The 16526-nt window shown below is 36.3% G+C and overlaps 1 protein-coding gene across 1 annotated transcript; it reads right to left on the bottom strand.

The window, feature by feature from the left end:
• Positions 1–5967: 5967 nt before the first annotated feature.
• Positions 5968–12804, bottom strand: LOC148951262 (uncharacterized). Its single transcript, XM_089090210.1, has 4 exons — positions 12678–12804; positions 11210–11295; positions 10074–10151; positions 5968–6217 (listed from the first exon to the last, which is right to left on the bottom strand). Exons 1-4 carry the CDS (start codon positions 12693–12695, stop codon positions 6043–6045), a joined length of 357 nt encoding a protein of 118 aa, XP_088946336.1. The 5' UTR covers positions 12696–12804; the 3' UTR covers positions 5968–6042.
• Positions 12805–16526: the final 3722 nt, after the last annotated feature.

Raw genomic sequence — 16526 nt, 5'->3', positions numbered from 1 at the left:
TAATTTGCATTCATCTTGGCTTAGAAATTCGGGGTCACATTTTTTTAGAAATACTGTAACTTCATTTTTATTAAATCTCTTTGTAAAGTCAATAATACTATTCTGATTCTGATACTATTCTATTCTGATACTATAAAATTCATGTGTTTCAATAGTCTCATTTGAAGTAATTAACACACCCTTATCATAGAAAGAATCCCTTTCTGTAATAGTTAAATAAAAATCTGAAGGTTTATAATCCTAGTAAGCATATAATCCTAGTGTCTTCACAACGATCACGTAAAAACTAGACTATTTTATTATTCCAGCAATTGTAGCATAGCCTAGGTTCTTCTTCCCAACACAATTTAAAACCACAACGATACCAGTCTCTTCAAAATAAACTGAAATCACGCTTAGGGTTTTTTTCAATCATGCCAGGGTATGTGTTATCCCGTTTGTCATATTTATCATAATGACAATTTGAGGATAGGAAACCTAAAGTATGAGAGTCACAAATCAATTCGAGACAGGAGTTACAGTCTTAAATTTTCACAGCATATCCTCTATACAATTTACATAGATTGCATAATCTAGTATTTTCATTATAGTCATTAACAATTGTAAATTCTCACAGGATTTCCAGCTGCCTAATGTATGCATGCAAAATGGACACGTGTAAAACATTTTTCGATGTTTACTGTCTTACTTCCAAAATAAACTGACTAGGGGAAAATGAATGTCTTTGAAGAGGAAGTGATGTCACGAAACTTGTTAAGACACTTTTTTAATTGCCTTACAAAATTGCTGTCTAAGTAGTGGTTAAAGCAAAATCACAGTTTCAGCTTATTATATTTCAATTAATATATCAATAAATTGAGTAAATGCATCTGGACCACGAAGTAAAAGTTTCATGCGATAGTCCTAACAGGGAGGATCAGTTCCCAGTATATCGTTGATCTTTTCTTGAGAAAATATTTTCCGGTGAAGAGCCAATTGCCAAGGCAATAGAACTCATAACTTGTTGTTTTCGTACATGAAGTATTACCTAGGTGAGAGAAACTGTTACATCGGGTTTACTATCAAGTATTTTTTGCAAAGTAAAATTGGACGGTGCGAGCCGTAGCTTTATATCAATCTTAACATTGTGAGGCAGCAATTGAGGTATATTATATATCTCATGATTTAGTTTACCAACTAGATGTAATTCTTTAGTGGTCATATCTCTAAGCATATTGCCGGTGTCAATGTCCGTTTTACATTCACATCCAATAGCCATACCTCTCAACTTCTTATAGGACATTGGAGTCATCGGCATGAACTGTATATATCTTGCATTATTTGAAAGATTATTCTCGTTCTCACCAATTTTCCATTCATTTAGATACTTATTTGTCTAAATATATTGTGTAGTACACAATTTTCATAGGATAGCCCCTCGGCTGCACTTGATTTTTTATTGTTAGATCTTTTAACAATGACACGCAAATCGGTAAATGTTGAACTCAACTCTATGAAATAATCTTCACTGGAACAAATTTGAAAATGTATGTTTTCAGAGAGCGGTTATTGCGGATAAAATTGTTCATGGTAACCATATTTTACACTGACATTTACATTTTCTGCATTGAAAAGGTTTGGAAATGAGGTGACTAAGGGATGAGATTCCTTGTGGGGTAGATCTGCCACATCTAAGAAAAGAAATCCTCTTTCGATTTAACAATTTTTACTTTCCTTTTCTTGTTTGATGTTTTACGTTTCCGAGATGAGTTGATACTGATGAATGATGAGGTCTTTCGTGCCATTTTTCATCCTTTTCCGCTCAGTCAAGATTTCAATCACTCACTGACGGATTGTGCGCTGGACCTGAGATTTTGTGAAATATTTTCTTGAAAATTCATCCCAGAGCCCCAATCATGTAGTTTAGAGGACACAAAATCCGTGGCGATTGGTGCAATACATTTTTTAGCCAAGGGTAGTACAGAGTGAAATAACTTAGCAAACCGTTTGCCGATATCGTGACCGAACATTGGCGAACGAATCCTGCAATAGTCCATTCCAAGACCCAATTGTCGTGGTCCAAGAGCAGCAACATAACAATCAATATCGGGACAAACAAAATGAATTCAATTAGCCATCTCACCGAATGGGTCAAAAATGACATGTAGTCAAAGCCAAACCTTTTGTTATTGCTACAGGAACTCCCAGTTAACTTCTTAATGTTAACTTACAGAGATCCAAATACAAATTGTTGACTGAAATGTATTGAAGGTGCTTTGTATTTTAGTGGTGAATGTGTTCGTGACTGGTTTTTTGTTCAAGAATACGTAGAAGGAAGATATTGTTATTATTGACTCTCGATATCTCGACAGAGGATGTCTAGAGAAATATACAATCGTCAGATGAGAAGGCAGGTGCATAGTCAGCAAGGATAACATGCTGCTTGCCACGGAAATTTTTTACTTTAATAATACAATCTTTAAAGCTGACAACCTCACGTAAATCCTCCTTGAGGATTTTTTTTTCATTTTCAAATGCACTAACAAAGTAAATTTTCCTCTGTTCCGGTGAATAGTTGAATGTGAACCCTCCCTTTTTTCGAAATGCAATATTTTTGATGATAACTCGACAGAAATAACTCATATTGCTGTATTCCCCATAGTGTATAATTGCAAGAAGGGAATTATCAGAGTCAAAATTTACCACTGCACCATCGCCAGGAAAGTCAAAGGATCTTACTTTAATCTCATACGTACTGTCCTTTCTTAGGATATCATACGTCTTTCTAAGAATCCAATCAAAAAGAGCAACCTCATCCCTTCCCTCAAATTTAAGTGGAGAGTTTTGTCTAAAAAACGCTCGTTTTATTCAAATCGTCATAGAGGGAGTCAGAAACATTAGACATGTATGTCACATAAAAATCATTAGACATCATGAATGACTTCAGGGGCAATCCAGGAATCAAGATCAGAGTTGTATCCTATCCAGCGAGCCAGTAACTATATTTTACCCTTGAGTTTTTGCAATTCATAATCATAAAAACCGCCAAGAATCTCGTCATGTTTCAAATTACGAGGACGATATGTTACAGGTATAGTGTCTATGATTTTTTACACTTTAAAAATTTCAGTGGACCATATTTAATACTCATTTTACAAAATATTTCTTATTCGATTGATTAGAACAGTATTGCCAAAATTCAATTTTTTCTCTGCAGCCTTTTCATTGAAATATTGTTTAAGAAAAATGTAAAGTATACTCTTACTATGATGAACTTCAACAGGGCTAACATTGGACAAAATTTGACGAGGATATTGATTATAAATTGACAATATCTTATCTAAATCTTTCATATCACGAGGACGATAAATTACAGGTTTAGTGTCTAAGATTTTTGACACTTTATAAAGTTCAGTGAACCATATGTAATGCTCCTTTTCAAAAATATTTCTTCTTCGATTGATTAGAACAGTATTACCAACATTCAATTTTTTCTTTGCCGCCTTTTCATTGGAATATTTTTTAAGAAAAATGTCAAGTATACTCTTACTATGATGAACTTCAACAGGACTAACATTGGACAAAATTCGACGAGAATATTGATTATAAATTGACAATATTCTATCTAAATCATGAAAAAAACAGCATTATATTCCAAAGTACAATATCTCGAACTTAAAAGTCGAATATTTCTTATCAAACGTTTTAACCAATGCTGCCTTTATCGGACTATAAGTACGATAGAGTATTGTGTCATATTTCAATAAAATTTTCTTTACATGTGGATTAACAAATTCGCTCCCCCATCTGTTTGAATCGGTCCATAAGAATCTAGTTCAAAGACCGATTCAAGGGCTCAAATTGAATATATTTGGATATATATTGAATATATAACGTCTTTTTGACCGCAATGGAACTGGATACCGACTAAAAACACTTATTACAAGTAAAATGCATTTGTAGGGTCTATTATAACTTCTTTGAATCTCACCTAGAGTAAAAGATCTGCTTGTAATAGATGCAAGGGGGAAAAGGCCTTAGTTTTTGATAATGATTTCCCCGAACTCTATGATTTCGAACAAGAATGTAACTGAGCTCCTTCTGTAAATACTCTTTTGCTAATTTGTTTTCCACTCCGATAACTTTAGAAAGTGTAGTGGGAGAACGTAAAATTCTCACTTCTCCAATATTTTCAGTTACCCGTTTCGAAACTTGATCCATTTTAATCGTAAACATGGTGTGAAGCGTTTGCTATCCTTTTGCATACTAAATGAGGCGGAAAAACGCTTTCGTTGGATACATTTTAAATCATCGCCACTTGGCGTGATATCATGTGATGTATCTTTGGATATTTCTTCAAATTCCTTTACCCTTTTTAAAACATTTTGATTCCCAATGAGACTTTTTGAAAAATTTGACGACTTTAAAAGCTTATATAACTGACTATCAAAGCATTCAAGTCTTTTACGATTTTCAATCAAGTCTGATAAACCAATAAATAAAATTATAGGGCTTGCCTTAGATTAGAACTTTATTTTTTTCTCATCAATATGTTCATTTTCAGCGAGATAAATCCAGAGTATTTTAATCTGCTCGCGATAAGAATGAGGTAATAAGTCTGAAACACTTGACGAAACTCTATTTAAATCTTTTTCTTTTTGTTTTGGTGTTTTCAAAGTTTCAGTACTTTCAGAAGTTTGATCAAATACATTTTCTTTGAGTGTTCTTTAACGCTAAGGTTTATTTTTGTCAACACGTTAAAGGGCATTTTCAAGTGATATTCATTTGTTGTTGTTAATAAGTTTATCAAGATTATATTCAAAGTACTCTTTTGATCAAAGAGCGAGTTTAGTTGGCGTCCATTTATAGGTTTTATCCATTTCTAGAAAACAGTGTTTTCAAGTCTGGTGATTATCAGCAGTAACGATGAAAAAAAACTACCACCTGCTTTAACAAGACGTTTTCTTTTGCTATTTCCTTTTTTGGCTGGTTAGCAAGTAAACGATGTGTCTTTGTCTGTTGTCTAATACCATCTGGCAGTTGGGCACTTCCTTCCATTAAATGTAAACATAGTTCCGATACGGAATAGAGGAATTAATTTTCAATACTGTGTTTAAGCATAGCTTTCCTAAGCCGTAATTTTGGACTAGCCAGGGCGGAAAATAAATGTCTGTTATCATGTAGCTTCTTCAGCGTTATGATGGTGAATAATAGAATTTTTTACTATTCACGGGTAGATATACAGTAATTTCATTGTCAATAATATCAGTGACTTCCAGTAACTCTCCGGGTATGTTTTGATTCCAATAAAATATATTCAATATAATATAATCCAAAACAATATATTATAAAATGTAATCCAATAAAATATAACCATAAGGTTTAAAAGCAGCTTGATTGTACGCAGATAGTAAAAATTTGGTTCGCCAGGATATATTTGTTTGTTTGGAGTTATAAGAGAACTTGAATCGCGAACAACAATATAGATGATATGGTAAGTAAAATACAAAGCAAGGGTTCTCATACGTTTACTCTGATGAAAACAAATATGGAGGACAACAGTTACAAAAATTTTTGTCATGATGGGATTGGAATGTGAATAATTGTAGCATCTCCTGAGACCATTGTTCAATAGATTCAGCTAAATTTTCAGTAGCCAACCACGAGTTTGGCGCAATACTATTAAACTCGTCAAGTCCTCGTATGAATTAGATTGGGATTATTTTCTGTGAAAGTGCTGTTTTGCCAGACATCGATGGTCCGCAAAGAAATGATCTGAATGACGTTTGAAAGTTATACATACTCCTTCAATGTCAAAATACAACAAACCGAATCTAACCTCATTTTTTTGAATAAATAGTCAAAAGATAGCTTATACATTTTCTTAAATGTAATTAAATGCATTAAAAATTTTTAAAATAGACACTTAAAAATAAGCACTTGAACGTTAAAAAAGCCTTTGAAAATCAAAATAGACATTTTCTTTAATAGAAATATATTCACTATAATATAAAACAAAATATACTTGCTAAAACACTAAAAATATTTGAAAGCACTTGGACGTTAAAACAGACACTTATAAATAATCATTTGAGCATTAAAATAGACACTAAAAAGCACCACTTCTGAAGGTCGGAGGGTGGCCACTGCGGCGTCCGAAGGCAGGGCCGGAAGGCTTGGAGCCCGCCACGGCAAGCGAGGGCCGGATACGAGACCAGGCGGTGGCGAGGTGAAAAACCTAGTATAACACTTTTTGAAATACCGCTTTGTGCAAAAAATTAAAATTTATAAATTAAAATATATAAATAAGTAAAACCATTTAAAAATGACTAGAAAATGACTATCCAAAAACAAACGAAAATACACACTGCTGAGCTGGAGACTGAGCCCCACCTCCCACCAACTGTTTGACTTTCTCAAGATCGAGTTGTTTTCTATAGTCTATACAATCAACTCGGTCTGAAGTAAGGTAGTGACCGTCTGGTAGTACCCTCATACCGTTCAGGCCTACAAAGTACTTTGTCTTATATGGTGGACATGGCATTTTTTTCACTCGCACTGTGAATTTCTTATACTTTAAAGAGTGAATGGCCATGACTTTCGCTCTTGAAACTAAATTATTTTCTACACAGTTACTATAAATACTCATATTAAAATTTTCTTTTATATAGTGTGAAGGTATCCCCTTGAAAACTTGTTAGGTAACCTCATTGTGTGTTTCCTGACAGTACAATTTCAGACCTGGAAACACACCTTAGGATACCAAGTCGCTCCCGGTCTCGGATTGTAACTTCAATAAGTGATTTGGGGCCTGGAGTTTCACTAGCTCTAGGTAAATGGACTGAGTTGGTAAAGTCTATTCGGGAGCTAATGTGTTTACCATTGTCCAAATTGTCCAACATATTCTCTGTTTTAGCTTTTAACAAGAGTGAGTATATATACCCGTAATAAGCTTGAACTTGACCCTCCCCGGATATTGCAGGTTACATACATTATAATAAAACTCCAACATGAGTGTTTTTTATTTATAGTATGGCACTGCCAGTGGCAATGTTTTTATTTAAATTTATTCTTCTTTTCTGTTTATGTAAAAGGGCCATATTGGGGTCTATGGTCGTGAAAGATGTGTAGTTCGGATCTGCAATGACTTGGGCCGATTCTGTTAGGTCGGGTACAACGACTCATGTTTCGCACTCTTGCACATCTTAACAAATGCCAAATTTAAAATAAATTTAGAGATCCCTTTTTCAACCTTTGTTTTCAATGAATCCCAAGGCACCAGTCTATTTATGCAAGGAAAATCTAAGTCCTTTGCCGAGTCAAGAAGTTTCAAAGGTATTTTACCATCAATTTTGATAACCATCCTTGTTGTCCATTCTCCTCAACAGTGTAAATATTGGGGAAATTTGGAGCAGAAGGATGGTTCAGTCATTGGTAGTTCCCACGCGGCAAACAAAAGTGACACATTCTCTTTAGTGACACTCTCTTTAGCCGACGGCTAAAGAGAGTTCATATCCAAGAGCGCCGCATTCGACTTTTCAACGTGTGCGTTATCCAGTCGGGTTAGTTTCAAGGATACGATCCCCGTCGAAAACATACCCTCCCCCTATTGATCTCTCTACAAATAAGTGCTGATCCACATCGGTCATCAGACCTAATCCTAAATTGTAGAATTGGATGCATCACATAATGAGGAGTTGAAAAAACATTACCCTAAATGAAAATGAAATTCCTCCAAAGTTATATCCGTGTTTTACAGACAATATCCAACAACGTCAATACATCACTGGTCAGCTACATTTTACAGTAATTATCCCCATCTTTACACCCTCCCTTAGCCCAAACCCACTTGCGAAATTCATAATCAGCAGTGATGCATTGACGATCACGAATTGAATCATGAATCGCTTCAATGGGTGGTCATTTCTTTTCACGTATTCTCGAGGCATAGTTTTAGTACTCGTACGGGTATATGCCCTTACAAGTTAATAAATCATGCTTTTCGTCATCTGGAAAGTGCTGTTTAAGGAAGGGCAAACTATTAACATCATCACTTTTTTGTACTTGAATGAGTTAACTTAAACATTTAAGAAAAAAACTATAGGAGCCTAAAAAACGGATTTTATTCATGTACGTATTGCCATTATCAAGTGTTTTCCATTTAAGTTCTAAGACTAGCAGATTCTCAGATGATTTAGATATGATGTTACATGAAAAGGAACCATTTACCCATGCGCCATTTACAACTTCTACTTTTGCAAATGTGCCAACGCTGGTAAAATGAATTTCAAATCGTAGTTGGAATTGTGCATGTATACCGGTATAAAGTATGGTTACTTAACATTTACATTACATGAGTTATGTGCAACAACCGGAAGCTTCTCCCTCCCGATAGAATAGGATCAACTAAATGACCATGGTTGTGGGCTTTGGAATTCCCAAAACCCTCAACGATCTTTTTTTTACAAATCCAACATATATCTTTATTTTTAATGACCAAATCGTCTTCTGGTAAATGAGTCAGTGGATAATGTGTGTTGCACAGCCGTTAAATTGACTTATTCGCCTTTTTAATAAGTGCAACAATAGCTGTGCAAACACAATCTTCCCCGCCCAGTGTCTCAACTACATCTACCATTTGCGTGGTATTACTTAAGTCTCTCCGTGCGTAGGCAAAAGAGACCGCAGTGGGTTCATATTGTTTTACACGGTTCAAATTTGATAGATCGTACAAATCCATGAGTTTAGCTTTGATGTCTAAAACACCTTCTCACTCTGCAAGAGCGTGTTCTGAAAATTTTTGAAACGCAAGATGGCATCATCCCCCAAAACTGTTTCCACGGACTGTTATCCATGACGCATGCAGTGTTTCCAGCTGTGCTTTAATTTTATTCACTAAAGAATCTAGATAAACACATTGGACAATAATAGCAGGTCCCATTACGACCCATTCCACCCTCACTTAAAATCTGACTAATATTTTTAATAGGAAACAAATGTCGAGTTGAATCAGGATCTTTGGCAGGCTCGTAAAGGAGCCATTACCTGTGCTTCACTGACTCAATGGATGGAGCCCTTACAGACTATAACAAACCCTTTTCATCTTTAAGTTCCCTCTCTTCATACTCCATGTAGTACTGTAACACTGAAACCCCAATCTTTAAATGCTCATTTGCCCAGTTAAAAATATCAACCCCCTTTAGTGTTACAGGATAACGCCCCTTAAAACAATTAAAATCATCTTTAGGAAACCATACCTCCTCCTTGCCCCCATTAGCTGCCAAACCATCCAAATGTGTCTTTCCTGCATCGTCTTTCAAGGGTTTATGGCCCGCAACAAGGACTGAATACTTGAAGTACTCTAAGCGTGTTTCGATACGAAAGCGTTGCACACCTTTAAACCCTTCTAAATCTGTATTATATTTTGCAAACCCCCCTGCACCCTCCCGACTCTTATAACGAATTATTTTTTAAGTTTTATAATATTGACTTCTAAATTTTCAATAAATAAAATAATAGAACCGCTCCCGTTTTCACTATATTCCCCCAGCCTATGAAAGATATTTCCAACCCAATCAGACAGACACCCTCAAAATTATACAAGTCTGGTTGAAGTGTCCGTATTGCCGTTTGCAGGTGGTATGTGCACAAATCATCCGTCCTTTTATTTAAAAAAGTTATTTTAATTGCAATGGATGCATTAATGCTGTCTCGCACTCCATTCTCCCGAATATGGTTTTCAAGTAGCACCCAAATGCTGTCATAAGAGTGTGTAATGTCCATCGGATCCATGTGGATACTACGATTTGTAAGAGTAATAAGGGATTCACAAATTCAGCCCTAAAAACATAAATATTGCGTAAAGCGGTATTAGCTAACAATAATTTTGTCAAAACAGGGGGTTAGCCGCCACCACTTTGTTTCCCCATATCACTGTGAGGGGTGGACGCTTCAAGCACCCTCTCAACCTCTATTACTGGCACTTGTTCTAAAATTTTGTCAAAAAATTCATTACCGAGGCTTAGATCCCTTACAAACAAATATAAATCACAGTTTGGGGACTGTATACTAAACGAACTCACCCCGGCACTTACATATCCCTCTTGTTCACTGTCTTATGGAGGTTTACACAAATTGTCCGGAAATTCTGATGGTGGTGACGGTATGTGAACCTAAAAAAAAATAAGAGCTTATTAGTTCAGTGAAACATTTCATCCTATGAAAAGAGAATAGTTAAGAACGTACATGCCGCCACACTACTGGCTATATATATAATGAACCTCCTTAGGGGATCCCTTTGGATGTATTGTGACCATAGATGGGCGATGTGACCTCTCGAAGCTCCTATGACCATACTACTGGCTTAAATGTATTGGGACTCCAAAAACCCTTTGGACCCACACTACTGGTTATAAATGTAACAAGCCTCCAAAAGGCTCTCTTTTCAATGTATTAGGAGCAAATACCTTGGAGGGTCCATATATAGACCGCCCTTTGGACCCATAGATCCCCCCCCCCATTAGCAGTTAAGAAATTAAGAGCTGGAAGAACTTTAAACCTTAAGTTTCGGCTATATTTTACAAAGTCTTACTGATGGTGGTATTGTTTCTGGCCATTTTGCGAGATAATCATCAATCCATGCCGATAGTTCGTTGGAGGTTGTGTCCATTGGTACTGCTCCAAGGAGGTCAGTGAGGTGATCATCAATGTTGGCTGTGGCTTAAAAAAAATAATAATTTATTCCCTTTGAAGTATTTTTAGCTATGAAAAAGAATATGTTGTAGTAACCCTGAAAAACCTTTCAATACTAGGTCTTGAAAAGGCTGTCCGATTTCCCCCGGGGGAGCCCCTTTTATCCCTTCCCCCTCCCTCTGTCAAATAACCTTCTTAGCGGCAACAGTAAAACACTAGTATTAGCTATTTCTTTTGAAATTCCCAAACTAAGGGTATGTGTGTTCGATAGGATATGACCTCAACCAATCGCTGGAAAACACTATAGAGAAAAAGTGTCTTTGAACTATTAACAAAACTTTTAATCTGAGGAGCAGTGGCTTCTCAAAGCCTTTGGAACTAACAAATAAGACTCTTTTATGATGGGGGGGCCAAGGGCTGGCCTAGCACCTGCCTAGAAGGGCTGGGCATCGCTTGATGGGGAGTCAAGGTTTGGCCTAGGGCCTGCCTAGAAGGGCCGGGCATTGCTTGATGGGGGACCATGGAAAGACCAGCATACCTTATGGCTGACGGCCTTGATACCCTTGCCAGGGTTTCTTCGTGCCCTCTTGCCTTCTTCGATGGAGAAGGGAGCTCTGGAAATTCCTGAAACATAAACAAAATTTTAGTTTTTCATAAAAAATACATCTTATGGAAATTACCAGCCCCTACCCACCTTAACAGAGGATTCCATATATGATAAAAATCTACCGATTTGAAAATCCCATGCACAGCTCCTTTGCTCTAAGAGGAACTTAAACGTTCTTAACCTGAGTAATGAAGAACAATCTCGAATGGCAAATATCGTAGACCGCGTTTTATTATAATATAGATAAATATAATATGTATAATATGTATAATTTTCTATAATATGTATAAGATATAATATTTTATACAAGCGTGTTTAATGTAACACTTAAACACTCTTCCCTTCTTTATCATTGTCAGAAACCCTCCTTCTCCTGCCTAACTTTATATGCAGGTATTTTAAGCTTAAAAGAAAAGCTTTAAAAAATTTGCATTATTCAGCCGTCTGATGCCAGAAGTGCTTCAATTCTAGGCCAAGAATTTGAAATCCATGTCGAAATGGAATAATCAATTGAGAATACAGGGTTTTGTGGTTGGTTATTGAAATGGTTATAAAATAGACTTTGTAAGCGCCTCAAAATACCCACCGAGACCATACGCTACCTTGTAGACTCGTCTTATTTCGCCTAACCAAAGCCCATTTTAAATAGCAAAAAGTACCTAAACTAGAATTTTTTTTGGGGGCGGGGGGGGGTGGGGGGGTTGATTTAGGAAAACATTTTATGAAAAATATGTAAAAGAAGACAATCTAGAGGGAAAAGCCGGACATTCACTATACATTTAGTCTGCAGCCTAGGCTTACATCTGACCTTATTAAGGAGAAGGGGGCGTCGCATAAAATTCCTGTTTTACTACTTGTATTTACCATTTAGAAGATTCTCCCCACACCTACACATTAAAAATATAAATAATGCGCTTTTTACATTATTTTAACTAAAGCCAAAAATTTTCCCACAAAATGGCATATGCGAAGCCCTTTATCAGTCAATAATGAACAAGAACAGTTTTCTATAATCATTAAATGATATATCGCATATCAACGGTTTCAAAATTGCACGATAATTGATGTTTATTCCCTCAAATACATGACGAATTTTAATTTTCTAGCAAGCTGTTAGAATAAGGAAAGCATTTTAAAATTGGTGAAACGAATTTGGATGGTAAAGCTGAATTCGTGATAAAATTAGATAAATTTATCGGTGGTGGGGGACGGAGGAAGAGAGTTTTAAATACTAATTTCATTTAGAGAATTATACTAGCCAAAAAAAAGTATGCTCATCTTAATGTTGGGGGGGGGGGATAGAAAAAGAGACATATGGGATTTACTGGCTTGCTTTTGATTAGAAAAAACTATAAGGAAATTGGAGATGGGGAAAGTTCTAATAGAGAAAGTGACTTACTTCTTGGTATTGGGACATATCTGCCTTTTAGAAGGATATGTTGTGTTCAAAATCCAAAACAAGACTGATGGAAATTCCCTTTCTATCGACCACTTCTGTACTCCATTGCGTCCAAAGTAAATGCATGGATTCCATGTTAGAAGACAAATATTTTTTCCAGGAATTCTGATAGAAAACAATATGGAAAGTGATTTCCGTTTACATAGAATGCTTTTTTGCAAGTTTCCAAACACTTGCAAATGTTTTTTCTGGAATTGGCGACGGCAAATGGAATTCCAAGGAGTCATTGATCGATAGAAATCAATGGTTCTCCATATTCAAAATGAGACAAAATGGCTTCCTTATATATCGATACGATACGATAGAATTGATTATGTCAAACAACATTAATTAAATGAAACATAAAATACAATTTAAATATTCGTTCTTCCTTGTTACTTAGTCATTAAAATGAAACACAAAATATAGTCCAAGATACAATCTTTATCGGCTGGTAACAGCGGGCTTACAAGGCTCCAGTTTGTTCTGGTGCCTTGTAGTACAACCCGTTCGTGCCGGTTCAGGGAGCAAGCCTAGATGCTGTCTTCACTCCTTGACGTGCTTGTTTGACTTGCTGAAAAAAATATAAATGTTTTTACTTTTATAACTTTAATAAATCAAATAATATTAACATTTTGATTACTAAATATCAGTATATGTATATTAAACTGACAATGAACATTCATTTGTATTTTTTTCAGTAAAGTGCAAATTATGTTCTGGCCTTGGGAAGACATAGGGGTTTTGCACACAACTTGTGTTAATTTCTGCTCGTTTTGAGTTTGACTTGGTTATTTATTGTAATTTCTGTTCGTTTTGGGTTTCATTTATTTACCGATGCTGATTTGTGGTAGTTTCACGCTTGGTAGATTATTTTATTTTATTTTTGCTCATTTTTTGTTTAATGGAGTTCTTTACTTTTCTTTGAAAAAGTTATTTTGTGGAAAAAGTTTTTTTAATTAATTTCTGTTCGTTTTGTATTGACATAGTCTTTTCAGGGAAATAGAAAATAATACTTTAAATCTTTTTCTTTTTTTAAGACTTTATAGTTTGGCCTGCTATTTGTATGCTGGAGAAAATTTTCCAGCAATTTTTAACAATATACACCCTTTTAAAAATCTGGACACAAATAGTACTGTTTAATTTAGTTTCATGCCTCCTCTAGTTGACCTGAAATGGCTATCTCAAAATTTTGATTGGATGTATTTGTGGAAACAGTGGGCGTGAGAGGGGCGGTAGTCACTCTCCAATCACTTTCAACTATTAAAAATGACTCTAGCCCTTTCAGTTCCAATCAAATGAGGCCTTTTGAAGTTTCTAAGATAATACTTTCAGTAAAAATCTTATATGCCCCCAGGGCATAACTTACAACCCTTGCCCTGAGTGCTGGGGGTGGGGTGTCAATCTCAAAGACCTAATTTCCAGAACTTTCTACTACGTTGAACCAAATGATTATCTGAAAATTTTGATTGGATGTGTTTGGAGGAATGTTGGGCGTGAGAGGGGGGTTAGTTACCCTCCAATCAATTTCGACTAATAAAAAAGGCACTAGCCCTCTTGATTTTCTCTAAAAATCTATCTGTGAAAACCTTATATGCCCCCAGGGCAGAACTTACAACCTTTGCCCTTGGGGCTTTGAGGGGTTTGTCATCCTTAAATACATAAATTATAGAACTTTCAACTACGTTGAACAAAATGGGTATCTCTAAACTTTGATTGAATGTTTTTGGGAAAATGAGGGCGTAAGAGGGGGGTTAATTACTCTATACTCACTTTCGACTATTAAAAAGGGCAATTTCAATTTCGAATCAAATGAGCCCTTGTTGAAATTTCTATAACAACTTTCCATATAAACTTTATGTGCCCCTAGGGCATAACTTACAACCCTTGCACCGAGGGCTCTGAGGGGGTAATCATCCTAAAAGACCTAATTTCAAGAACTTTCAACTACGTTCAGCAAAATGGATATCTCAAAATTTTTGATTGCATATGTTTGGGAAAACGGTGGGCGTGAGAGGGGCTCTGGTCGCTCTCCAATCACTTTCAACTATCAAAAAAGGCGTTAGCCCTTTCAATTTCCAATTGAAAGAGCCCTTTTGAAGTTTTTACGCTTTCAATAAAAACCTAATATGCCCCCAGAGCATAACTTACAACCCTCGCCCTGAGGGCTGTGGGGTTCTCATCCTTAAAGACCTAATTTCAAAAACGTTCAACTACGTTGAATAAAATGGCTATCTAATATACTGATTGGATGTGTTTGGGGAAAAGATTGGTGTAAAAGGGGGGTTAGTTGCCCTCAAATCACTTTTGACTATTAAAAAGGGCACTAGCCCTTTGAATTTCAAATCTATTGAGCCCTTTTTCAAGTTACTACGACAAAGCTTTCAATAAAAATCTTATATGCACCTAGGGCATAATTTATAACCCTTGCCCTGAAGACTGTGACTTTGCCTGATTTCCTGAGCTTTGAACTGCGTGGAACAAAATGGCTATCTCAAAATCTTTATTGGATGTGTTTAGGGAAAAGGTGGGCGTGGAAGGGGTGTTAATTGATTTCCAATCACTTTCGACGATTAAAAAGGGCACTAGCCATTTCAATTTCCAATCGAACGAGACCTTTTCGAAGTTTCTACGACAACGCGTTCTATAAAAACCTTATATACCTCCTTGGCATAATTTACAACCCTTGCCCTGAGGGCTGTGGAGGGGGGGGGGATTGTTATCCCCAAAGACGTAAATTCCAGAACTTAAAACTGCGTTGAATAAAATGGCTATCTCGAAGTTTTGATTAGATGTGTTTGGGGAAACGGTGGGTGTGAGAGGCGGGTTAGTTGCCCTATAATCATTATCGACTATTAAAAAGGGCACTAGCCCTTTGAATTTCCAACCGAATGAGCCTTTTTTGAAGTTTCTACGACAATGCCTTCTATAAAAAGCCTTACATACACTAGGGCATAACTTACAACCCTTTCCTTAAGGGCTTTGGGGGACTGTCCTCCTCAAAAACATAATTTGTATCTAGAAATCAACTACGCTGAACAAAATGGCTATTTCAAAATTTTGATTGGATTTGTTTCGGGAAATGGTGGGCGTGGAAGGGGTGTTAGTTGCCTTCCAATCACTTTTTACTATTAAAAAGGGCACAAGCCACTCCAATTTCTAATTGAATGAGCCCTTTTCGAAGTTTTTACGACCACTTCTTCGATACGAAGTGTCCTACTCTAAAGGAAAAAAATAATAAATAATAAATTGTACCAGTATTGTTTTATGTGCCCCCAGGGCATAAATTAAAACCCTTGCCCTGAGGGTTTTGTCGGAATATCCTCCTCAAAAAAATATTCTCTATCTGGAAATCAACTACGATGAACAAAATGGCTATCTTAAAATCTCGATTGGATGTGTTTGGCGGAAAGATTGGCGTGGGGGGTTGGGGGGGGGGGCTAGTTGCCGTCCAATCCCTTTTGACTATTGCAAAAGGGCACAAGCCACTCCAAATTCCAATCGAATGAGCCCTTTTTGAAGTTTTTACGAAAACTCCTTCGATACGAAGTGCCCTGGTATGGAAAAAAGGTAAAACATTGCGCCAACATCGTTTTTTACTTAGGCAGCGCGATTGCGCTGCCTATGATTTATACAACAACTTTTTATACAAACCTTATATGCCCCCAGGGCTTAATTTACAACCCTCGCCCTGAGGGATTTGAGGTTCTCATCCTTAAAGACCTAATTTCCAAAACTTTCAACTACGTTGAATAAAATGGCTATCTAAAATATTGATTGGATGCGTTTGGGGAAAAGATGGGCGTAAAA

This window comes from Artemia sp. Qi Xiang Cuo, chromosome 6, assembly GCF_049724085.1.
Source record: "Artemia sp. Qi Xiang Cuo chromosome 6, ASM4972408v1, whole genome shotgun sequence".
NCBI classification, from domain to species: domain Eukaryota; kingdom Metazoa; phylum Arthropoda; class Branchiopoda; order Anostraca; family Artemiidae; genus Artemia; species Artemia sp. Qi Xiang Cuo.
Note: the sequence above shows the minus strand (reverse complement) of the source record. Positions and strands in the feature narration are given on the sequence as shown.